Source organism: Lepidochelys olivacea (genome assembly GCF_965140295.1).
Source record: "Lepidochelys olivacea isolate rLepOli2 genome assembly, chromosome: 10".
NCBI classification, from domain to species: domain Eukaryota; kingdom Metazoa; phylum Chordata; order Testudines; family Cheloniidae; genus Lepidochelys; species Lepidochelys olivacea.
In genome coordinates, this window is record NC_140420.1 from 33312966 (window position 1) to 33339600 (window position 26635).

The 26635-nt window shown below is 47.2% G+C and overlaps 1 protein-coding gene across 1 annotated transcript in view; it reads right to left on the bottom strand.

Annotated features, from left to right (window-relative positions):
• TRAP1 (TNF receptor associated protein 1) overlaps positions 1–26635 on the bottom strand; it is a 75598-nt gene that overhangs the window by 21649 nt on the left and 27314 nt on the right. The window contains exons 5-11 of the mRNA XM_084642119.1: positions 14955–15026; positions 13890–14050; positions 12222–12331; positions 9873–9946; positions 3292–3447; positions 2710–2830; positions 2417–2486 (exon numbers count right to left, since the gene is read on the bottom strand). Coding sequence (XP_084498245.1) covers positions 2417–2486; positions 2710–2830; positions 3292–3447; positions 9873–9946; positions 12222–12331; positions 13890–14050; positions 14955–15026 — 764 coding nt within the window. The remainder of the gene's footprint in view (positions 1–2416; positions 2487–2709; positions 2831–3291; positions 3448–9872; positions 9947–12221; positions 12332–13889; positions 14051–14954; positions 15027–26635) is intronic.

Below are 26635 nucleotides of genomic sequence, written 5' to 3' on the forward strand. Positions count from 1 at the left end.
ACATCCAAGGAATTGAGTGTTGGATGTGAAAATAAAAATTCTGAACCCTTACATGGGAAGTTGTATTGTTTGTTGGCCTATTTGCATGTAGGAGGTATCAGGGCAGGAGTCTGACAGATCATCTTGGCTGGCTGTATTGGGAATGCCACACATATCACAGATGAGGTATGTAAAAGGTCCAAGAGTTTATTATAGGAGTACTGGACTTCCATAAGATGAATTTGAACTATATCTGTGACATGCTTCATCAGCTTCTGGAACTGTCAAAAGTCATCCACCCTGGAAGGCGGTAGAGGCATTACAGCCTCATCCGGCAATGATGAGGACATATCTGTGTGAGGTGTCACCTTGTCAGCCTTGCCTCCTGTTCTTCAAAGGTCTCCTCTACAGCTCCAGGTGTCCTCTCACAGGGGAGGGAAAGGGCAACCTCCTAGGAGGTTGGACCAACTCTACAGGATGGTGCTGGTCCCACAGCCACTATATGGACAACAGGATGGGTTGAATGGAGATTGCACAAGTCTCCATGGCCTGGCGTAGCATCGGCTCTGAGATGGGTGATGAGGTGTAGGTTGGTCCCAGTTTTGTCCAAGTCTTCTGACCAGGAAGGTGGGTCTTGGAGGAGGGAATAATGATTCATCAGATGGTTTAGAACCTTCTGACGGAGAGAAAGAGGATTCCAGTTCCAACGGCAGTACCAATGAGGCTGCTGGAGGGAAGTCATTGCCTGAAGATGGAATGAGAGACAGACTCCTCCTGAAGACTGGCTCCGCTCGTGGAGTTATAACCCTTCTGAAAAGGGAGGCACTGGGTATGGGGCAGCGAAGATGTCCGCAAGAGGCGCCTAGGTCTTGGCTCTTCCCAGAACTAAAGGGATCCAGTCCACCAGAGCTGCAGCAGAGACAGTCAGTGCCACAGCCACTGAGAACAAAGACTGCACATGGGTAACTGATGCTCTCGATGATCGGTCTTCGTCAGTGCTGGTGGATTCTGGGGTTTCTGTTTGGAGGTAGTGCCACCAGACTTGTGTGGACTTTCTTGTCATGCTTCTGAGACGTGGGACATCCTAGGTTCTCTTCAGCTAAGCTTATAGACTTGTTTGGTTTAAGCAAGGCTGAATCCAACTTCTTCAAAATGGATATGAAGGAAGTCTTAGCCTCATACTTATGAGCATGCTCTCTGCTCTCCTAACAAGATTCCGCCAAGGGATCTGTGGGGGTTGACTCCTTCGCTCCCAGGTTGGACCTCATGGCAGGAGATGCACTCCTTGTTGAATCAGGCCAGTGTACAATGGAGGGAGGGACGTCCTCTGGCCAGGGTCCGATTGCGGCATCATGCCCTTTTCCATTAGGTGCATCCGAAGGCGAAGTTTCCACCCTTCCTGAGTATGGCTGGAGAACGAGAAGCAGATACTACAACTTGCTGCAATGTGGGCTTCCTTGAGAGAGTGCAAGCAGCACCGGTGGTCTTCGCTGACCAAGAGGGATTGCAGGAAGAAAGCACAAATTCTGAAGTCTGGAGTACTGGGCATAGTCCAGTACCGAATCAGGGAACAGAACAAGGGGTGAAAGAGGAGTGGCTCTCCAGGCCAGGAAGACTAACTACAAAACTCTATAACTATCAGATAAAAACCTGAAAACACTAGAATGATAAAAACTATTTACAGATAGCCAAAACTGTGGACACTGGAAGTTCTGACACAGACAATGAGGCAGTGAGAAGGAACCGAAGAGGTGGTCAGTTTGCACTGTCCTTTAACTGCTCAGTCAGGGGCATGAGGTGAGCCAGGGTGCATGGGCGGATCAACAGACACTGCTTGCAAAATTCTCCATCTCTGGGCACATGCATACCCCATAGTGGAATACACATGGGGACCACTCGAAAAACTGGAGCGCTTCACGATGTATGTCCCTGTGGGTGCTCCATTACCTGCCTTCCTTCCACTCTGCCTCAGTTTTCCCTTGTGGGACTTTGTGGGAGAGAAGGAACTGAGGGTGGTTTGTCTGCACAGCCCTATATGTCCTCGGTGCAGGGCATGAGGAGGAGCAGGGTGCGTGCATGGGCTGAACAGGCACTGCTACCAAAAATCTGGGCTCAAAGGCGCAGGCGCACCAGAAGCGGAGCCCTCACAGGGACACAACTCAAAGAAGAAGCTGGATGGTGCACAGCAAGTTAACACTCTGTCTACCATGTCTGGTTGAGAAACACCTCATGGATGAGAGAGTTTGGAGCTTCTCAGGCTACGTAGGATCAGATTACACACAGAAACTCTTGTTAATGGGAACTGCACAGCTCACCTGCCAGGTCTTGATCTCAGTTGACATCCTATAGCTTTATCACCACCCACCCATAGACGGATTAGCACTCATGCACTCACCAAAATCCCCTCCCCTGGGAACCAGCCCCTCTGTCTGCTCACCTGATGAGGGTGCTCTCCTGCAGCAGCTCCCGGCTGAGGTTTAGAGGAATGTCCTCACTATCGACAACACCTAGAACAAACAGTGGCAATGAAGTGACTCAAGACTAGGATACAACTGGACTCCGAGGACTCAGCCTTTTGCTAACTCCTCCCTCCCCACAAATCTCCGGCAGATGTCTCATGTCACTGTCCTGGCTGCCTTCCGAAATCTGCCTCCACTGCCCTAAGTGACACTCAAGGAAGGTGCTGCTGCAGCCTGTTGCACTCTCCTGCTTGCTCCCTGACCAGCCTACCTCTGAGGAAACGCAGCCATTTTGGCAGAATGTCAGCAGCTTTGGTTTGGATGAGGATTTTGCGGCTGTATAGGGCAACACTGGAGCCCAGCTCCCTGCTGACATCAAACATGGATGGTTTCTGTGGAAGCAAGAGGGGAAGAGGTTACACCATCCAAACCCAGGATGCTTGTACAAAAGCCCCACACTCTGCTGATGTTCACTATGGGTTTCACAGGTCTGAGATGATCAGAGCAAATCACGTTTTTATCCTCCCCACCAGAACGGAACTACAGGAGCGTGTGAATCTTGCTCCGTGAGGGTTTCTCCCACCTGAGCCAGATTCTGCTCCTGACAAATAGACACAGTTCAATGCACCCCATTTATCCTGTGGCACACTACTCCCATTGGAGAGATACTTCCATCTCTTTTAGGTACTGGGCATTCCCTTTTGGCTACTCCAAAAGAATTCTGCAGTGCTGGGCACACAAGGCTGAAGCTATTCAAGTCGGAAAGGACGTCTATTCTGTGATGATCTCACCCATCTGATCCTTCCCTTCACTGAGGATTTCCCACACCTCCAAGAGAATGCCAGAGTCTCACCATCTCAGGCACATAAAAGATACTGCGGATATTGAGAGGGGCATCTGTCTTGTAGTGCAGGGTGTAGCGAGGCTTGTCATAAGCCTGGGCTATGAAACGGTAGAACTCCTCATGCTGCCATTCACCAATCTCCTTGGAGTCCATCATCCAGAGTGCCTGCGGGGAAGGAGGGAGGCTTAAAATCCCCACCCATCTGGTAACACTCACACACACCCCCACCCCACAGCCACATGCTAAGACTCATTTGCTTTTAATTCTGCTCTCCTAGCACATCCCATTGTCAACAGCTTCCTTTGTGCTGGACAGGGCCCAGAGATAGGCATCACTATTACTAATTCTGGTCTGGTCTTTCAAAGCAATAGAACTGATCAATGAAATTGTTTTTAATTGCTCACTTTATTAATATAACTTCATAAGTAAAGTATTATGAATGAAACTACATTCATTCATAAAACCAGGTACCCCAATAACTGGCTAATTGAGTTTCACTTTCAATCCAATTGCTGCTTAAATCACTGAAACTTGCACTGCTTCAACATTGTAACTTCTGTTCACTGTTTGCCATTCCTTACACTTGTCCATGGTGTAACCCAAACTCCATTTTAACTTGTCCCAAACTCCATTTTAAAATGCTCACTTCATTTTTGCAAAACCCTGCTGTAATCTGATTAGTGTAGTTTAGATGTGTGAATGAGGTATATATGGATGATGGACTCAACCTCCAGCCCCAGCCTCTCCCGATGAAATAAAGTGTAAACACCAAGGGCTAAAGATGCAGACAACAGCCCTGACAAAGCAAAAAGAGTCCACCCTCAAAAGAAGAGAACAAAAGTACAATTGAAGAAACATCAAAGCCAGGTCCTAGGCTGAAAGTCATGTCTGCAATTGACGGGTGATCAATCACACCGAACTCAGAGGCAGCGTGACACAGCAAGACCTGTAGACTCTGGATTCAAACTAAAGCCTACAAAAAGGATGGGTGAGATGGAAGACTTTGAAGGGTAACATTCTGCTGCCAACATGGAAGGGCATTGGTGCATGCCCAACAGAGACCCAGTTCTTCCTTGTGCCTGGCTTTCCTGGCCAGTTAGCTGCCCCAAGCCACGAACCCAAGCTACATTCAGGACTGGTAACTATCTAGTAGCTGCAGAACATTTGGGGTGTGCGTGTGCATACATAGGTATTAGATATTAGTTATTGGTCTTAAATCAAATTGTGTTATTATAATAAACATGACATCTTGTCTTGTCCCCTGAAACGATACTGTGCAGTTTTATCTGTATAACAAGCCGACAAACCCTGCGCAGCCTAGGGATTCCCTCCTTACAAAGACTGGCTCTCTCCCTGCAGCCCCCTCTCCTCCCCCCTCTCCTCCTAAGGATTCCCCAGTGATTGCACAGGGAGGCCTGTATCCAGAAAGTGTCTTGACAAAGTACGTTGGGCTGGTTTTATTCCTGAAGTTCTGATGTCATCTCCCTCTCAGAAGAATCACTGTGTTGACACAGCACCTTACCTCCTCAAAGAGCTTTACGAACATCATGATTCTTGGTCTTAGTATAGCACCACGCTTGTGATCAGTAAAGATGTGAGGGATCCTGCCCATATAATTTGTGTTTGGAACCAATGTAGAGGTCTCAGGTTTGCTGCTGGGCTAGATTTACTTTCTTACATAGATTGTTTGCCCTTGGTGTCATCTCCAAGTGCCGATCAGTAGCAGACGCAGAGGTCCCCAAGTCATACCCCCTGCCTTCCAATAGCAAGCCCAATAGGCCCACTACTCTTGCAGCTCAGGCAATATGCTGAGTATGCTTCCTTTTTTAGAACGGTCATTCCCAAGCAGCCCCTTGATATGACCAGAAGTTACAACGGTGTCGTAGGGTTTCCAGGATCCAAGGTGTAACTGGGATTCACTGGGGAGTTCAGATGCTTTACAACACCTCTTGCTAGGACCAGAGTTCTATGCTGCTCCCCAGAGTTCTGACCACTGTCCATTAAAGAGCCAGCAGGTCCTTCACTTGTGCCCAAACAGCATATCAGACTTAAGGCTAAGATTTTTTCATGGTTATTTTTAGTAAAAGTCACAAACAGGTCACGGGCAATAAACAAAAATGCACAGAGCCCATGACTTGTCCATTACTTTAATAAAAATAACCAGGGGTAGGGCTCGGTAGGGGGGAAGAACAGAGTCCCGGGGCGGGAGGGAGGGGGAGAGAAGAAAGAGAGAGACTGACAGGCCATGCCTCCTGACCCCAGTGGCCACAGCAGGGGGGTCACAACCACGGGAGGGAGGGGGGGAACGGAACGACACACAGCCCTTGCTCCAGAGCTTGCCCAGCTGTAGGACAGGAGCGCGTGGCCCGACTGATGCCCCCCACCAAACCCTGGCCACAGTGGGGAGCGGGGCATATGACCCTGGGAAGCCACAAGGGGGGTGCATGGCCCAAGCTGCAGCCTGCAGCGAGAGCTGCAGGACTGGGGTGCACGGTCCCGGCTGCAGCCCCGCCAAGTCCAGGACGCCACAGGGCTGGGGCACGTGGCCCCGGCTGCAGCCCTGCCAAGCCCAGGACTCCATTGGGGTCAGGCGCCTGGCCCCGGCTGCAGCCCCCAGCCCAGCTGCAGCCCCCGCAGAAAGGGTCCTGATTCCAGCCAGCTCCACTTGCAGGGCAGGGGCACACAGTCCCACCTCCTCCCCCTGAAGCCCGAGAAGTCACGGAGGTCCGGAAAAGTCACGGAATCCATGACTGCTGTGACCTCCGTGACCAAATCGTAGCCCTAATCATATTTAAATGTGAAGAGGCTCCAGTGTTGTGTTGGCTAAATGGCAATAATTTCTAGGGGGAAATCAGTTTGTGCAATATGGGTCCCATCTCCAGGTTTCTGTTTACAGGGAATCAGTCTTGTCGTGTGTAGAAATGGAAGAATGAAATCCAGGATCAGGACTTTGGGCAGGAGGAGGCCACCTGCTTATTAAGAAGACAGCTGCTGCCATTCCCCTCAAGAGAACAGACTTTCTAACTGGTGAGAAAGAGAAAGTAATACTAAGTCTATACAAAAGATCTCTGTCTCCCCACCTTACTACTACTCGTCCCCAATGACTTAGGTCTGTTAGCTGTCGGGGTAAGCAGTGGTTTAGAGTTATTTTTGGTTTTGTGGTTTATGGCACAGGTCTTGGACAAGAGCCTTTTTTCATTATTGTAGGAATCTAAATATGTAATAGGGATAGGGTTTATTAGTCTTTAAATATTCACATTAAAACATCTACGTACAATCTGGAATGACCTTTATTTCCACACCCACATTCTAGGAAGAGATCCCTGCCCTAGACCTGCTCTTGTCAGATAATAAAGATGAGGCACAGTCAGAGCTTAAGGCATCAGTGGATGAGATGCTGGAAAAATTTATTCATAGACTTTATTTTAAAGGCAGAAGGGAACATTATGATAATTGAATCTATGTGTATCTCATGTGTAACCCGGGTCAGAGAATGTCACCCGGAGATTCCTGCATCCAGCTGAACAATTTGTGATTGAACTGGGAGTTTATCTTTTGATAACTGATAAAATTATATGGCAACCAATCACTAAGACCAGAAGACATTCATCCAAGAGTTCTGAAGGAGCTTAAGGAAGTGGCTGAGTAGCTAACAAAAATATCCTCTCATTACAATCAGTTACTATGCAAAAAGGACAAGAGGATAGCAAGTGTTGTAGTAAACAGTACTGGGGTGAGTTGGGCAATTAATGAGCGTGATCCTCCTGTTACAGATAATCTGGCTGAAACAATAATTAAAAACAGAATTATTAAACTCCTAAGTAACCAGGGTATGATCTGGGAAAATAGGCATGGCTTCTGAAAACGAAAATTTTACTTTGCTAATCTACGAAAATTCTTTGAGCATGTCAACAAAATAGTGCATAACGGAGGAAAAGTCAAAGGGTTCAAAGGGTACAAACATGGAGCATCAGAACAGAAGGCAGACTTGATGTTTGTAAAGACAAGCCCGGATTTATCTCCTTTCTTTTTGAGTCTTCTTTCATATGGAAATAGCAACACTTCCAAGTTAACAGAAAATGTTTGAAATCCATTCCAGGGCCTCAAGAGATGCAGAGTGCACCTTTGCTATATCCCCTGGAAATGAAAAGATGGGGTACTTGTTCATAATGTTTTCAATAGATTGGAAGTCTCCACATTTGCACTGTGGCAAATTTGTGATTCTCCATTTGTCCATCAGGTGCTCATATCTTCCATATAATGTCCTAATATGGTTGATGGACGTCCATTGTCTTTGATGGAGCAAGAAGCCAGGCAGTTCGACGGTGGGATCATCTTGCGTGCTTGCTGTTTACATCAGAGCTTTCCCACTGCATCCGCCAGGTGTCTTCTGGGTTGAAGCTGGATGACAGAAGAGCTTCACCAATGCCCAGAACACCCAGTGGGACTTAAGGCAGGCTTGAGGCTGATTAACATGGTTGTCATGGAGCAGGCGCTCAGGTTAGCGAGGGTCTTCTTGTACTCGTGCAATGTAGCCATCTTTCTCTGGATTGCTGGAGGAAGGATGCTTGATAGGACTGGAAGCCAAGGCTGCGGAGCATGTAGCTGCATATCGATGAGGTCCATGTGTGAACTTCTTCCTAAAACAAGTACACAGTACTCGGCCATGAAATAATCTACATCCAAGATTGCCATTTGTAGCATTGGAGCAATGACAATCCCAGCTAGAATCTGCTATCTTTTGGATGATATTGATGTGATTCTTTGTTTTATGGCTCACCTTCTTCAGATGTTGTTGACAGGTAAGGCTATGATCAAGAGTAATTCTCAGGTCACGGAGGTTAGGATCGTGGGCAAGTTCCTTGCCACAGAGGTTTACGTTCAGCATCCTCTCAGCTTCAGAATCGCTCAGAAGGAAAGCTGATGACACTCTCTTTGATAGACTGGGTTTGAGCCACCAGTATCAAAAGTACAGTAGTTTTCCATCCACTTCAGAGCAGCGTTACGGATGTATTCTGCTTCCTTGGGAGTTGCAGCCTGTGTCATTAGTGCCAGGTCGTCAGCTTAAATGAACTTGCAGCATATCATTTGGGGCACATCACTCATGTATAAGTTAAAAAGGGATGATGCCTGTGTTCCCTGTAAGCTGCGTACTTGGGCAGCAGCCCAGGAGAGATTCAAATGCTGCGCAGTTAATTAGCAGAGCGTGCACAGCTGGCAGCATGTGTTCAGGTGCCCCTCCCCTCACGTTGCTCCGTCCTCCAGCTGCTCCCCTCCCGGGACCCTCCACATACATCGGTGGAACACATCGGTCTTGAACAACCTGTCATTACAAGTGTACCAGTTCCATGCTGGAATTTGAGATGGGCAGACTGGCTAGGTTTCTCCACTGCTGTCAAAAAACCCCATCAGTAGCATACCACCAATGCCCGAAAACTTTGACTACTTCATGAAGCTTATTATTAAAGCCACACAAAAGAATATCCCGTTTGGTTACAGGAGCTTTTTTATGTCGTGCTGGAGCCCAGAGAGCAAAACACTCCTAAGGGCAAACAAAGCTACTGGCGACCCAGACTTAGCCACTGCTCTCCTGCAATCATTGGACTGCACAAGATTACAACTACGGATAGATACAGGGGAGGCCACAGATTTCATGCATTCAAGCCATAAAGCACGGGCCCTTCTCCGGACCCTCGATGATGTGATGCCATCACACACAAACACTGCAAGTCATTGCTAACAGCATCATCAGGCTCCTGTTAAGAAATCCAGACAACTGTCAGAGGGTTGGTGAAAACAGTTCTTAATTAATCCTGTGCACTAAGTGCCCCTCCATCAAGTCTCTGTCAAACCTTCACAAGAACCAAGATCGAAGCTCTCCTCTCTGCTTCCAGAGCAGGAAAAGCAGCTGGCATTGGCGGCATCCTTCCAGATTTCTTTAACTATCTTGGGCCAAGAGGGCGCGATTGAATGGCAGCCCTATTGATGGAAGTCATCACCACCAGCAAACTCCCAACAACTCGGAGACCATCAGAAGTCATTGCCATTTTATCACCTGGAAAGCTGCCCTACGACCTCCACAGCTACTGCCCTATCTCTCCTCTGTACAAGATACAAATTACTGGAGTGGGCGATCCTGGCGAGGCTGACCCTCCATCCTGGAGACCACAATCCCCCAGAATAGGCATTTTTCAGCACAGGGAAAAGCTGCTGTGACCAAGTGCTTGCACTGTCTACACATACTCAAGCCAGCTTCCAGCAGAAGCTTAAAACAGCTGCAGCTTTTATCGACTTGTCATCAGCCTATGACCCTGTCAGGCACAAGGGCCTACGGCTGAAGCTATCCAACCAGCTTCACCGCAACCAGACATTTCAACTCACTAGGTCAATGGTTTCGGAGAGAATGTTCATCTTGAATAACTCCTAATCTCAGAAAGGCTCTGTGATCCCCTGCCCTGGACAATCGCCACCACCCCACCCTTTCACAGTTCTTTGTCCTTTTTGGACCCATTCACTCATTTCCTGAGCCCACTGCAGGGTTACAAGTTTCCCCCCCGAGTCACTACCCTGTCCATGGCTCTCAATCTAACCTGTAACGTGTTGAGGCGTCTCCCGTTGAGGAAGAGGGGAAAGCTGATGAAGTTGCTGTATTTTGTCACCACCCCTGGAACAGAGAGAAACATTGTCAACAAAAAAACCAGAACACAGGTCTTATCAGTTTCAACCACCATATCGTTGTGACTGAGACGAGCTACGGGAACCTGTCATATCAGCACAGGTTAGCTCCTTTGAAGTGTCCCTGCTCTCCACTGCAGCCTGCTCCTGCCCCCCACCATGTTTTCCCACAGCCCATCAGGTAATCAGAAAAAATTCATGGACTGAAGGAGCTCAGAAAAGAGCAACAAAGAATGTTAGTGGCCTGGAGAGACTGAATGTTTAGCTTAGCAAAGGGATGGTGACTGGAGGTAGTGGCGGTGAGAACAGTCTACAAACATCTGAACTGCGTGATACCTAAGTGGGAGAGGAGTATTTAATGTAGCACTCTGAGGTACAAGTAGGAGTAATAGGACAGAGGGAAGGAAATATTTTGGTTGAATATCAGTGAGAGCCATCAAGCTGTAGAACCCTCTCCCGAGGGAAGGGGTGGATTGGTTAGGGCATATAACTAGACTCAGCAAAATGCCAGAAAAAACCTCTAGCGAATAATCCTGCACTGGCCCCAGGGAGAGGAGAGGACGACGTTAAAGGACTTTTCTCTCTCTTGCTTCTACAGTTACAACTTTGGTATGGCACAGCCAATTCTGTAGTGACCAGCACTTTTCAGCACAGGATCGCAAAACATTATGGGGTGAGGAGAACATAGGGACACCTACAGTTAAAGGGTGGGGGTTCAAGTGTTTCCATGGTTACCCAGCTTTTACCGTGGCTCACAACCTCCTGAATCTTTCCCTTGTCAGGATAGAATTTAAGAGGCTTGGTTTCTGCCCAGAGATAAATGAGTTTCTTTGAAAAGTTTGAGCAAAAATTATTCAGCTATTTGAGATCCAGAGAGGGAAGGGGACACTTTCCCATTAGATATGGTATCCTTGCTTTAACCCCCACCCCTCCCCAAGCTCTAGCACTATGCAGTGTGAAGTAGGGAGCTGGAAACTGGCAGGAATATGGTTCCTAGGGAGGAAAGGTGACTTTTAGGATCCCAGGAAAAACTGGTTTACATTTGGCCATGTTAGAACCATTTTAAAATGAAATTCACATATGTGCATGTGTGGTAAAACATTTTAAACAATACACCATCCACTGTGCTCACAAAACAGACAGGTGTCTGTGGAAATAGCAGCAGATCATGTAATTAGACACTGCATTGCAATGCCTATGCGGAAGTGGGCAAAGTTAAGGTTAGCAGCCTGCCATAACCTTCTCATTTGCTAACTACATTTTGAAATCTCAATGTTTCTTTTAACAGTTTTTCCCCTACCCTGTGAAATATAAGAAATTAAGCCTCGGTTAAAAGACTAGGGGGTCTAAGCTCCCAGACATGTCTATAGAAAAAGCAGGCATGACAATTCAACCTGATTTTCCCATTTCTTTGGGAGAAGTCAATGAGTTAAACTGGCAGCACCCTGTATATTCCTGGATTAGAACAGAGGTAGAAGGAGATGCAGTAATGGCCTTTGGGGCTGGCAAGCTGCTCCTGGATTATATAAATAGGAGCCACATTCTACTTTGGTGAGCAGCACCTGTGGTGAGCAAAGGACAGATATTCTCTGCACACATCCCATCTGCCCAAGCTCACCCTTAAAATCTCACCATCGTCTGCCCTTCCCAGGTCCCTTCAGCAGAGGATCTCAGAGCACTTTACAAACATTAGCCACCGCATTGTAATAACACCCAAGTAAGAGAGAACTTCCGAGTTTCTAATACTGGCCATGGAGCTTTCCACAGCTCCAGGATAACCTGAGAGGATTAGGGTTTGCCTGGGACTGCTCAAAGGAAGAGAAAGCACGGTGGTAGAAGAGCTACAGAGGGGACAAGCCCACAGTGCCTCATCCCCATCACTGCAACCCTTACACCCATCCACAGGGCTCCAGAAGCCCAGTCGATCTTCACAAGAGCAACAGCATCGATGTGGAGCCCCACAAGGGCAGGAGTGTAAAGTGGGAAGAGCCACGGGGCTCTGGCAATGAAATGTTGACCCTCGGGGGGTGGGGGGGCACAAGGGGGACAGCATCAACCGACAGGCAACTTACAAGTGTAAGCATCAAAGGCTGGAGTGCAGTGCAGTGCAGTGCAGACTAGGAGTCAGGACACTGGGGTCTAATCTAAGCTCTGCCACCACGTCACCACCTCTCCAGGCCTCTGTGAGATGGGGACAGCACTCCTCAGGGGGAAGGGGCTATAGGAATCCAAAGAATACCATTTCATTTCCGCACCCTGCTCACCTTTGACGCGGTCCTCATTCGCAAACTCTTTGCACTCCTCTTTGAGATGGATAATTATTTTGGTCCCAGGTCTGACACCAGAGGCTTCGGCGATCTCAAACATTCCCGAGCTAGGATTAGAAACACAGCATCACATAGAAACCTTTTCCTTGGGGGATGTTTATTAACAAGGGAGAATGAAAAGGGAACATTTCATTAACCAAGGGGACGATTTTCAAAGCACAAATGACACTACAGCACCCAGCTCCCATTGAAGTCAATGGAAGTCAGGCACTGTGGAGTTTTACATGTGGTCACCCAGATCTACAATATGGTGATGTAGCCTGCAGAGACTCCAGGTCCCAACAGACAATGCTTCATAATACCAGCAGCCTCTACTGACAACAGCATTGCACGCTGGGTGATGTCATCAGCCTGGGCTAAACCTCCATGGAAGCAACTGAAATCTTCTCCATTTTATACAGATACTTGCAGCCCTCCAGGCTCCAGACAAGCAGACTGCATGGCTCTTTGTTGGTCCAGCACATGTGCCCCAGTCTATGATTATTTCCACTAGACTGCAGCAACACCCTCTGATGAAGGGCTTCTGCACTGAGCTACAGGGTCCCCTTTCCTACCAATGGTCATCTCCACTCTTTCTAGTTCCGAGTGACTGCTCCATCTGTCTGAGGGTCAAATGTTCCAGGGAGCAGCACCAATTCAAGGGTAGAAAACACACTTTGTGAAAGGTGCAGGAATGGCAGGTAATCCTTCAGTGATCCTCACAGGTTACAAGCAGGAGGACTATAACATTTAGCACAATAAAGCGGATTATTATCTGGAACACAACAGGATCCGAAGTTTTAACTGTGAAACTGTTTTCAGGGATTTATAAACTTGGCAAATTCTTTCTTCCCACGGGCTTTTAATAGGAGGTGGAGATTTTCACATCTAGGGCTCTGGTCCAAGTCTGCAGTAACTCAAAGCTTCTGCCATCTGATGGACATTCTGTGGCCTGTGTTAAATGAGTGGGTGATCTATATGGAAGTCTAGCTCACAGAAGACATTTGCCCATGTTATAACCCATACCACAACAGGTCTGCTTGTTGGCATTCTCAGCAAAATGACTAGCCCAGAGAGATTGGATTTCCTTCTCACCCCTGCAGTATCCCTTCAAGGCAGGACTGAGGCCCATTGGTGGGGTGGAGAGGGGAAAGCTTCTACGGTCTGTGCCATGCCTGCTCTGTGGGCAGACTGCAGTCAGTCTCTAGGGCTGTCAATCTGGCACACTTAGCAGGACTGAATTCACGTGTGGTTTTCTTGTTTAACAAGCCCGTAGCAGCGAGGAGCTGACAGCGTAGGCTGCGGTGAAGGGCACCACACAGCTCTCCTAATGCGCCATCTCTTGCCTTATAGCAGCCTTGGCTATTCAAACCCAAGCTCTGTGCCAGCACAGCCAGGCTGCTGAGTTACGTGGGGGGTGGTTTTGTAATGAAGACTTTCACTTGTAACCTAAGCAGGATTTTAACCGAGGTGTCTAGCTGCAAAAGACCAGTGCCCTACCTCATCTTGCGCTTCCCTGCGCAGCTTCCAATCCCCACCCAGGTGGAGCTACAGACAATGTCACAACACTCGCTCATTCTCTCCAATACATTGGCCTCCAATAATTCCAGTTTTGCAGACTCTTACCCATCTGAAGACCAGTGGTAGCCAGGGCTCCCGGACTCTGCAGATTGCGAGTACACCTCCACTTTATTAGCCACCATGAAGGCAGAGTAGAAGCCCACTCCAAACTGGCCAATGATCTTATTACTGGCCTCCGCCTGGCTCTGCAGCGCATCCAGAAATGCCTGTAGGGACAACGAGTAGCAGGTATACTGGACTGCAGGTCCACTCACCCTCGGCTACAGCTGGGAGGCTGCAGCCTCCTCCCAAACCCCCACAGCTGCTCTCCCCACGCTCCCTGACTCAGCCTGTTGCTGTTTGCTCACTGTGAGCCTGGCACCCCAGAACATTCCTCTCCAAGGGGACTCCTCCCCTTCAACTGCTTTGCAGCAGTCAGCGCTCTGGGGGGCTGAGCTCACCCTCCTGAGGACAGCACAAGTAGAAGAAGCTCCAGTGACTTGCTCCTACGGAGCAACATAGTAAGGGAGGAGCAGTGACTGCAGCTTTGGAATAGGAAAGCATTGCCTAGGGCAGTGCCTGCTGCAACGGGTGGGAGAGAAGAAAGAGAATGGGGTGTGATTGCTCAGTTGCAGGAAATGAATAGGGATTTCAGAGATGGAAAAACCCGGCAAATATATGCACCAGCAAACAGCTGTGTCCACCCCTGGCCCACCAGTAACTGTGCTGCAACTTGCGGCCCAGACAGCACTTAGAGAACATGAAGGTAGAGAGCTTGTGGATCTCGATCACAATGCCTTGGGGGAAAGAAGTTTGCTTTTACAAAGCGGCACAGCCAAGTGCACCATGTCTATATAAAGAGCCTGGATCTACAGAACAGAGGACACATAAGGGATCCCCCAGCTAATGGGACCCTGCTTCCCCAATGAGAGGAAAATGGTTCTTTAGTGTTGTCCTAGTACCAATGACCACACACTTCATGGGTCAGGAATGACAATGGAGCCTTGGGCTGGTTTCACCTCCCAACAGGGGTCCCCTTCACGATAGGGCTTAAGGAGATGCAGGATCGAGGAGCCTCAGGGGAATGAAAATGGCCATGAGGACACAACATGAAGGAGGCATCTCTCTTACCTTCGAGCCAGATCGAGCAATGGTGCCAAGATTAGAAACAAGCTCCTCCTGGGTCATTCCAATGCCAGTATCCTGCAGGGAATACAACGATAGAACCGGATGTACCAGGGCACGTGCATTTCAGCAGCAGACAGGACATAGAGCATCCCAGTAAATTCCCAAAATCAGACACCACTACCATTGGGGACATTTAGCTAAAAAATTGCAAGACTGGATTTTTCACCACAGTGGATGGTTCCCCTTCCCCAGGCCAGGACATGGGAATCAGGAAAATGCACAGTTCTAAGGTGCAGAAATGACTGCCCAGTGGCTTCAAACCAAATGTTAGCAGAATGCAGAGTAGACACAAAAAAGCACTAAGAAACCAACTGACTTCTATACCCTCATAATAGAATATTTTTATCACAGCAGTGCTTACTGGCCCCAACCAAGAGGGCCCCACCATGGTAGGTGCTGTACAGACACTTAGCAAAGAACAGTCCCTGTCCCTCAAGAGATCAGACCAAGTGCAGGAGAAAGGAAGGCTAATCCCCAAGGTCCCGCAGGGAGTCTGTGGTAGGGCAGTGAACTGAACCCAGATCTCCCAAGCCTCAGCCAGTTCAGTACCTTGACCACAAGACCATCCATCCTCATTGTGGGTGTTACCATGAACCAGCTCTTCTTTATTCTCTGTCACCTTCACTAGCCCAATGCTACCCTCTGCAAAACTCGACAGCCGAGTATGCTGTTCGTACGCTGGCATCCAGGCTGGAGAACTGGGTATGAATGTGCGTCAGAGCACTCTCATCCTGGCTTCCCCCACAGAGGCTGCCATTTCTGTTGGGTGGGCCAGGAACTGGCTATTACACTGACTGTTACCTGCCATGTAGCCCAGACTTTGAACACTGGCATCTGGTAGAATGAAGTTTGTTGGTCTATTGTTAGTTATTTTCATCCATTTCAGTCTGAATTTACATTCCCATTTATCACAATAAATAACTCACTCCTTGCCATCCTTGATGTCCATCTCTCAGACAGGAGATCCTTGGACATTAGCAGTAAGAATGGGTTTGCTTTGATTCAGCTTTAGTTTTCCCTGCCGCTCCTTTGGACAATTCTGTGGCAGTATGGCAAAAATCACAACTCAGAAATGGCCAACCCATAACATAGGGGTCCAATCCACTGTGAAACCATAACATAGGGGTCCAATCCACTGCGAATACACCAGTTCTTACTTCCTGCTTTGCAAGAGCTTCCCTGACCCTTCCCACATTGGGTTTCCCTTTTAAGTTGCTGCATTTGAACTCGGTTCCCTTCGTAGCTTCCACAGAAACGAAGTGCAAGCTAATCACATCACAACGGTGAGAAAATGGACTTGGTGTCACTTTTCAAACGCAAACTTCCCACAGCACAGCATCACCAGCTGCATTACAAAGGGTTAATGAAGTCACTCCAACAGAGGTCTCTGACTCCCTCTGATTATGCACGATGGCACATGATGTGTAACTAGATTTAGTGCCACAGTAAAATGAGGTTTTCGTCCAAAGGAGGGGTTTGAGTCATCTACCATCACCGAGCACAAATCACTACATGCCTTGCAAAATCAGAAGCAGAACAGGGTCTGATTTCACATGCCCTGAGCACATCTTGTCTAGAGTCCAGGTCCAGGCCCCCAAATGTCAAAAGAATGAATCTGAGTGGAACTGAACAGCATGAGCAGGGATCTCACTGAAATCCAGCCCCTTTGGTGTTTGCTACTTACCCGCCCCCCCCGCCCACCTAACTATTTCCTCACCATGTAGGCTTCTTCTTAACTAGCAAAACAAAATGTCATAATTAATGCCGACAATGCACAATTTTTTTTTTAGATCAGTGTTTATTTCCAATGGATGATCAAAATATCTTCAAGTGCATGCAAGACATTGGCTCAAGTATATGTCTTGGTAACTGGTGAGGTGTTTCCTCTGTGTCCACACAGCTCCCCCTTTTGACACAGAAAAGTGATGCCTTTCATGTGATTAAAGATGGCAGCCCAATCAGTCACCTTAAAGATGTGAAGTGAATTGGATGCCAGGTAGGGTCTCAATAGCAGGGTTTGTACAGCCAGAAAAAACAAACAGTAAATGGCAAAACCTCAGGAATCTGCCAAGAACGTCCCTGCCCCCAGGCCAGAAAGAAAAGTTTTCAGCATCTGGTTCAGGTTTTGTTCATTCCAGACCCCTGAACAGAGCTCTGAGCTCCTCTGATCCACTCCTATTTATAGCATAGCACATCATTCCCAAATTCCTATACCTTAAAAAATAAATCCCTGCTCTCTGAATGTAATTGGCCATTATCAAACCTCTGCCAAACTTACTGCAAAATGCTTAAGGAAAATTTCTGGATACTGGTTTGAATGGAATGAAACACAACTGCAGTGAAGACAGCTTACAGTTCAAACTGACTGCTCCCAAAACAGCTCTGACCTCAGCTGCTATAGCAGGGGTGGGCAAACTTTTTGGTGAGGGCCACATCGGGGTTGTAAAACTGTACGGAGGGCCAAATAGGGAAGGCTGTGCCTCCCCAAACAGCCTGGCCCCAGCCCCCTATCCGACCCCTCCCACTTCCTGCTCCAACTGCCCCCCTCAGAACCCCTGACCCATCCAACCTCCCCACTCCTCGTCTCCTGACCACCCCCTCCTGAGACCCCCTAACCCTAACCGCTCCCCTGGGACCCCACCCCTATCCAACCCCCCCTGCTCCCTGTCCCCTGACTGCCCCAACCCTATCCACACCCCCGCTCCCCAGGACCCTACCGAGCCCCCCTCCCCTGACTGCCCCACTCCTATCCATCCCCCACCCCGACAGGCCCCCTGGGACTCCCACGCTTATCCAACCTGCCCCTGTTCCTCGTCCCCGACCCCCCCCACCCACCAGAACCTCCGTCCCATCCAACCGCCCTCTGCTCCCTGTCCCCTGACTGCCCCCCAGGACCCCCTGCCCCTTACCCAACCCCCCTCCTCCCTTACTATGGCGCTCAGAGCAGCATGTCTGGCAGCTGCGCCGCTCGGCCAGAGACAGACACGCTACCGCGTTGCCCTGCAGGAGCGCGCTGCCCAGAGCGCTGCCCATGCAGCGGCATAGCTGCAGGGGAGGGGGGACAACAGGGGAGGGGCCGGAGGCTAGCCTCCCTGGCCGGGAGCTCAAGTGCCAGGCCGGATGTGGCCCGCAGGCCATAGTTTGCCCACGTCTGTGCTATAGGGAAATGGGAACAGTACTTGTACGTGGCTGGCCAAGAATCCCAGCAAAATGATGTGCCATATAGCAGGAAAATACCTGGACTGGCCGAGATAAATGTGATCAGCTTACAAACTTCTCTCTTTCAGTGCACAGGCTCTCTGACAGCTGCAGCTCTTTTGTCACCAGATGGCACTGCTCCCAGCCAGCCAGCCAGCCAGCTCTCTAATCAATGAGCAGCACTCTAGGGAATAAGAAAAGGAGGACTTGTGGCACCTTAGAGACGAACCAATTTATTTGAGCATAAGTTTTCGTGAGCTACAGCTCACTTCATCGGATGCATGCTGTGGAAACTGCAGTTTCCACAATATGGAAGCTTATGCTTATGCTCAAATAAATTGGTTAGTCTCTAAGGTGCCACAAATACTCCTTTTCTTTTTGCGAATACAGACTAACACGGCTGTTACTCTGAAACTCTAGGGAATGATGTCCTGCAGCAAAGACCACAGTCATACTTATGCAAAGCAGACCCTCTACAGGTTTGGAAAGTAAATAAAACTCCCAGGAATGTGGAAGGGGGGCAGAAAGGGCTAAGAGCCAACAACACACGCTCCAGTAAAACCAAAGACAGGAACTACTGGAGTTTCTATTCTCATCACCCAGCAGCTTACAGTGAAGTCAGTCAGCGGTGTGCATTTCTAGGAGAGTTTTAGCCAGGGGCGACTGCATGACCACAGAATCAAGAACATTTTCTAACCCTGCTGCATCCAACATTATTAGAAAGAGAGCAGTCACTCCATTGTTCAAATTGGGTTTATAAGGGACACTTAGCTGCAGTTTCAGACCCCACTCTGAAAACCACAAGAAAAGTGATACCATCCTCAAAATTGGTAGATTACATTGGGTGCAAAGGTAAAATTTTTCTATAGAATGGGAAGTGAATTGGACACTATTAATTGAGAGATGTGTTCTCCAGAGTTCAGGAGAGCTAATGCTTTTCTGCAACTTTGTAGCAAAGATGACAAACCACATTGCAGAAAAGAAACAGTAGTAGTTCATAGTATTCCCCTAACTCAGATCTAAAGCATAGCACCAACATTTCATTGATTGAAGGTTAATTACAGAAGTTATTAACATACAGCTCACCACAGGTTGATTCATATCCCAGATGGAGCACCTGTGACATTGCCCAAGACTCAGAGATGGGCTCCCTGGCTAAGGATCTTATCAGTGTACATTAGTGTGGCTCCCCTCCTGTATACCCCAGTTCCACATTAGGACTATGTAAAAAGCGAAGGAAATTCCCCCATAAAAATATTTACAGTGATATCGAAGTTGCAGGCACATCACAGAGGTTTCAGTCTACATTACCTTTCAAGCATGTTAGGGCTTGTCTACATGGGTACACTCAAGGAAATTAATCCAAATTAACAAAAAGTGCGAATTTAAAGTGCATTTATTAAATCTCATAAACCCCTGTGTGGACACTCTTAAAATGGATTTAGTTTGATTTCTCTTAGAAATCAATTAGTTTAGATTCACTTCTACTTTAATTCTGATTAAGAGTGTCCACAAAGAGATTTAATGCAGTTTAACTAATCCACTTTAAAAATTAATTCAGATTAACTCTCATGAGTGTCCCCAGGTAGACAATCTCTTAGACACACAAGAATTTCAGAATTATGGTTGCACTTCTCCAACTAAACATCCACATAACTAACTAAACCTAACTCTTTTTCTGAAGAGATGCCACTCTGCCACCTTACTTTTTGAAGAGCATAGAAAAACTACTCCATGGCTCATTGGTTTCATAATCCTTTTTCAAACAGAGATGCCTCTGATACAACGTGAGATGATCTGTCACCACACTGACCTTTGTTCAAAGGGCTTTTCTACCCATGGGGTAATGTGCTACATGGGGGGGGGGGAGGGGACAGGAGGGGAAGGGAAGGGGTGATTTCTAAAGTGTGCTAAATTGTTGTATATTAATTGGTCCATGTAGACCCTGCTGGTGCGCACTAATGGTTCCCTAGTATGCTTTAACATAGAAGCGCACTCAGGAACCTTTAACATACATCAGCATGGTCTATCGCAGGGGTTCTCAACCTTTTTCTTGCTGAGGACTCCCTTAACATGCTATAAAAATGCCAGGGCCCAGCAGGAGCGGGCGGTGGGGGCTCCCAGCTTTGGGGCAGGGGGTGCAGGGGCTCCCAGCTTCAGCCCCCCGCTGCTTCTGGCTTGCGGGGGGCAGGGAGGTTTGCCGGCTTCAGCACCACACTGCTTCTGGCTTTGGGGGCTTGATGGGGGGATGGGTGCTGCCTTTAGACCCATGCCTCTCCCGGCTGGGATGGAGGGGGCTGCCGGCTTTAGCCCTGCACTGCTCCACAGACCCCCAGTTGAGAACCACTGGACTATATGGACTAGTTATTACACAACACGTTAGCACACTTTAGAACAGGGGTTCTCTAACTAGGGATTACAACCCCTCACGGGGTTGCAAGATTATTACATGGCGGGTCATGGCCCATCAGCCTCCACCCACAAATCCTGCTTCGCCTCCAGCATTTATAAGAGTGTTAAATATAAAAAATGTGTTTTTTAATTTATAAGGGGAGGGGGTCAGAGGCTTGCTGTATGAAAGGGGTCACCAGTACAAAAGTTTGAGAACCACTGCTTTAGAACATAAGAATGGCCATACTGGTTCAGACCAAAGGTCCATCTAGCCCAGTATCCTGTCTGCTGACAGTGACTAATGCCAGAAGCTTCAGAGGGAATGAACAGAACAGGTAATCATCAAATGATCCTTCCCATGTGGCCCATTCCCAGCTTCTGACAAACACCTCCAGAAATCACCTCTAGAGAGTATGTAGACAAGCCCTAACTTTGTGATCTGGGCATGTATGTCTTGTCTTGTAACTTGGATAACTGGCTGGCATGTGGAATCTTGGGGTTAGCACCATGATGTGCTCAGTACCTTCTCCATGACTCAGGACCCTGAACCCCTTAATGAAGAGAAGTAAATGAATGCCTTCAGCTTGCTCTGTGCTAAGAGCCAATTTGCTAAAAGCTTGCTAATCAGGACTTTGTAAAATTCTTGTATGTGTACTATGCTTGATTGTAAAGCAACCCAACCACTACAGAATTACAACAATCTAGTTTTTAGAGTAGCAGCTGTCTTAGTCAGTATTCGCAAAATACAGTTTTTGTATCTTTTTGAATCTAGTTTTTGTGGCCACCGCCAAAATGAAGCTATTTGTTACGGATCAATGAGGTACAGCAGCAGGAAGGCTCACTTTCTGAGTTCTCTCACTGGGGTCAGACTTAAGCTAGTTTGGGTGCTTTGCTTAAGGAGAGTAACTGAAATCCATAGGAACACAGGCATTGCCAGGCTAGATCAGACGTGTGGTCCATCTAGTCCTGTGTCCCGCCTCCAGCAGTCACCTGTGTCTGATGCTTCAGAGGAAGGTGCAAGAGATGCTGCAGTGGGAAGATGTGAGGTGATTTCCTCCCAGGAAGGTCTTATCCTAATATTTAGAGATTGGATTAAGCCCTGTAGCCTGTATTCCTTCCCAATACTCTTTTTGGCATCATTAACAATAACAATTCTGAATCTTACTAAGTTCTTGGCCTTAACACCTTCTTGTGCCAGTGAGTTCTACAGTCTATCTACACATTGTATGAAAAAGTATTTCTTTTTATCAGTCTTGAATCTCCCACCTTTGAAATGTCACTGAATGTTCCCTTGTTCTTGTATTACGAGACAGAGCCCAGAAGCTCCCAAACCACCTTCTGCAGACTGTGTGTTACTATTTTATATATTTTTATACTCCTTGGGTCTCTAACTTGTTTGTGAGAAGCTGCAATGCTTTTGAATGGTAACATACCCTCCAGCCACTGTTACACACCTGTAACCTGGACTTCACCTGGAAGGTTTCTGCATGTGTTTCTTAACTGTTAGAGCTAACAAGGTGCTCAGTCCTGTTCAGAATACTAGCCTCAGGTCCTTCCTGTCCCTGCAACAAAGAGCGCATAATCCATAGGACAGGAAGGACACATTAGGAGACCCAGACAAAGGAACTGCTTTAGTTAACTGTTTTTATTCCCCCTTTCCACAATTCTTCCATTTGGAGGCCTCACAGAAGTGGGTCTTTAGGACAGACTTAACTTCCAAGAGAGGAAGAGAGCCTAGCACAATGGGGTGGGGGATTGGGGTTTCTACAAGTCGAGTAGAATGGGACAATTATACTCCCATGTCTTACATCCGACACCCCAGAATGATATTAGCCTTTTCCACAACTGCATCACATTCTTAACTCATATTCAATCTGTGAACCCCTAGGATCCTTTGCAGCAGTACTATCACCTAGTCAGTTATTCTCCATTTTGTAGTTATGATTTGATTTGTCCTTCCTAAGTGAAGTATTTAACACTTAACTTCATTGAATTTCATCTTGTTGAGTTCAGACCAAAGCTCTAAATTGTCACGGTCATTTTAAATTATAATCCTGTCCTCCAACAACTTCCATCTTGGTGTCATCTGCAAAGTTTATAAGCATAATCTCCACTTCATTATCCAAGTCACTGTTGAAAACATTGAACAGTTCAGGACCCAGGACTGACCCCTGTGGGACTCCACTATAGATTACGCCCTCCCATTTTGACAGCGAATTATTGATAACTATTCTTTGAGTATGTCCCTTCAACCAGTTGTGCATCAATCTTATGGCAATTTCATCTAGACCACATTTCTCTAGTTTGCTTATGAGAATGTCATGTGGGACTGTGTCAAAAGTTCTATTAAAATCAAGATATCATGTCTACTATTCCCCCCATCCACTACGCCAGTAACCCTCTCAAGGAAGGAAATCAGGTTGGTTTGGAAAGATTTGTTCTTGACAAATCCATGCTAGCTCGATCCTATAACCCTAGTAACCTTTAGGTGCTTACAAATTGATTTTTTAGTAATTTATTCCAGTATTTTTCCAGGTATCGATTTTATGTTGACTGTTCTAAAATTCCCTGGGTCCTCTTTGTTCTCTTTTTGAAAATAGTACTATGTTTGCCTTTTGCCAATCCTCTGGGACCTCTCTCGTCTTCCATGAGTTCTCCAGGATAATCACTAATGGTCCTCAGACTGCTCCAGCTCGTTCCTTAAGTACCCTACGATGAATTTCATCAACTCCTGCTGACTTGGGTACATTTTAATATTCTTTATCCTGTTCTTTCCCTATTTTGGCTTGTGGTCCTTCCTCCTTGTTGTTAATATTAATGGTGTTGAGTATCTGGTCACCATTAACCTTTTTACTGAAGACTGAAGCAAAACAGAATTAAATTCCTCAGACTTCTTTTGATGTCATCAGTTATTAGTTCTCCTGCCCCGCTAAGCAGACGACCTACACCTTCCTTCAAATTGCCTTTCACCTTCAGATTCACTACCAATTCCTTTCTGCTGATCAGAATGAAGTCTAAAATGGCTGTCCTGTGGTTACTTCCTCCACTGTCTGAAACAAAAAGCTGTCCACGGTACATTCCAAGAACTTACTGGAAAATTTTGTGTTTTACTGTACAGTAACTCTTTGCTTAATGTTGTAATTATGTTCCAGAAAATTCCTACTTTAGACAAAACCATGTTAAGCTAATCCAATTTCCCCATAAGAATTAATATAAATCGGGGTGGTTAAGTTCCAGGGAAATGTTTTTCGCCAGACAAAAGACATTATATACACACACACACACACAAAGTATAAGTTTTAAACAAACAATTTAATACTGTACACAGCAATGATGATTGTGAAGCTTGGTTGAGGTGGTGGAGTCAGAGGGTGGGATATTTCCCAGGGAATGCCTTACTGCTAAATGATGAGCTAAAGCTCGGCTGAGCCCTCAAGGGTTAACACATTGTTAATGTATGCTCACATTCTACAAGGCAGCACTACGGAGGAAGAAGACACAACAGACACATGGCAGTGGCTGCAAACATTCCCTGCAGAAACTGAACATAATGATGAACCCATGCTACCCCACTGGAGCACACTACTCCTTCCACTTTCCAAAGTGCCGGGCTGAGCATGTGTGTGTATTTGCGAGAGAGAGACACGCACACCATGTGTGCGTGTGTGTGAGAGAGACAAACATCGTGTGTGTGTGTGTGCGTGTATATGTTCGTGTGTGTGAGAGACACACACATTGCCCCTTTAAGTACGCTGACCCCACTCTCAGTACACTGCCTTTTTAAGTAGATCAACAAGTTGAGATAGCAGCTACTGCCAGCAAGCTTCCTCCATCCTGATACCTGTGTGTTCCCCCCGCTCTGTGGAGATGGGGTACAGGAGTGGGGGGAGGGGGACACCCTGACATCAGCACCCCTTTTCCCCCACAGCCCCTGCACAGCAAGTAGGAGGCTCCCGGGAGCAGCTCTAAGGCAGAGGGCAGGAGCAGCACACGGCAGTGGGGGGGGGAGCAACATCTGAACTGCCCAGCACTTGATAGCCTGCCGCACAGGGAACTTAGGGGAGCTGATAGGGGAGCTGCCAGTCCACCCTGGTTTCAAACTTCCACCAATTAGCTCCAACAGGCTGCTCTTTCTGCAAGCAGCGGACAAAGCAGGAGGCAGCCAAACAATCTTATAAGGGAGCATTGTGCAACTTTAAACAAGCAAGTTCTCTAACTGATCAGAGACGTAACAATAAAGCAATGTTAACCAGGACTACATTAAGTGAGGAGTTACTGTATTACTTTTCCAACAGATGCTTGGGTAGTTCAAGTCCCCCATTGCTACCAGGCTTTGTGTTTGGGATATTTCAGCTATTTGTTCTGGAAATGCCTCATCCACCTTCTCTTCCTGATTTGGGGGTCAACAGTAGACCCCTACCTGGAGACTTTCAACTAGTTTGCCTCTCACCTCCTTCTGGGGGACCTCAGAACCTTGATGTATTATGCAACCCATCTCCCTTTTTATCCTTCCTGAACAAGCTATATCCCTCTATATCAATATTCCAGTCATGAGACTTCTCATCAAGTCTCTATGACACCAATTAAGTCATAGTTTAGCTTATGTACTAATACATCCAGTTCTTACTGCTCATTCCCCATACTCTTTGGATTTGTATATAGACATCTAAGATGTTTAGCTGATTCCCCCACTGATTTCCCTCGTTGCTCCTATGACCTTCTGTAATTTTCCAGGTCTCCGTAACAACTTCTACCCCTCTGCTAACATTCCTTTTTTTTATGCTTCCCTGTGTGCTTTTGTCACCTCCCCCCTTTGAAACTAATTTAAAGCCTTCCTCACTAGGTTGGCAAGATGGTGTGAGACGATTCTCTTTCCCTTCTTGGTGAAGTGGACACCATCTATTCCCAGCAGACTTCTTCCTGGAACAGCATGCCATGGTGGAGGAAGCTGAAGCCTTCCTGTCAACACCATCTATACAGCCATGCATTCATCTGCAGGATGCGCATGTGCCTGCCTGGGCCCTTACCCTCAACTAGGAGAATTCACAAGAACACAACCTGCGTCCCCAACTCCTTCACCCTTGTTCCCAGCCTCCTGCCATCTGTGGGATTCTGCCTTCCCAGTGCAGTTTCTAATAGATGGCAAGAGAACAGGAACAACAAAGGCGGATCTGGGAGCTCTCTAGGTGGACAAGTGACTTTATGTGACCGTTGGAGTAACACTGCTGTCTGTTGTTGCGTGCTTGCTTACCTTGTGCCAGCCATATTTAAGTTTATGTGCTGAGCCTACTGGCCTGCCAGGCAAGGCTGAGAGCTTCCTAACGAGGCTCCACTTTGCCATCCTTAGACCCCTAATCCCTTTAGGATATCTTGACAAGAGGCTGGGGCTAACTGAGGGAGAAGAGGGGTTTAAAAAGCCAGCTCGTAAGCCACCACAAGAGCGAGTGAACAGGAACAGAAAACAGGGGAGTTTTGCGAGGGAGTTTAGAGAGGAAGCCTAAGAACCAGATATACCTAATAGTCCCTAAATTTAGGGCAATAACCCATCCCCTCAAAACAAAAAACAAAAACCCAACATTTGTAAGTGCTTGCATAAAAATGGAAGAAGTCTAAATACTAGATGGCTGAACTTGAGTGCCTGGTATTAAATAAGGATATTTATATAACACACATCACAAAAACTTGGTGGAATGATGATAATCCATGGGACATGGTAATATCAGGTACCAAGTATATAAGAATGGCCATGTCGGTCACAGTGGTGGGAGAGTGACACTGTATGTGAAAGGAAGCATACAGTGAAAATTTTAAATGAATCAAACTCTACCATAGAATCTCTATGGACATAAATTCCATGCTTAAGTAATATAGAGTATAGCAATAAGAATATATTACCAACCGCCTCACTGGGATGTTGACAATGATTGTGAAATACTCAGGTTGACTAGAGAGGCCACAAAATCAGAAAACTCAATAATAATGGGGGATTTCAACTATCCCCATATTGACTGGGAACATGTTACCTCAAGGTGTGA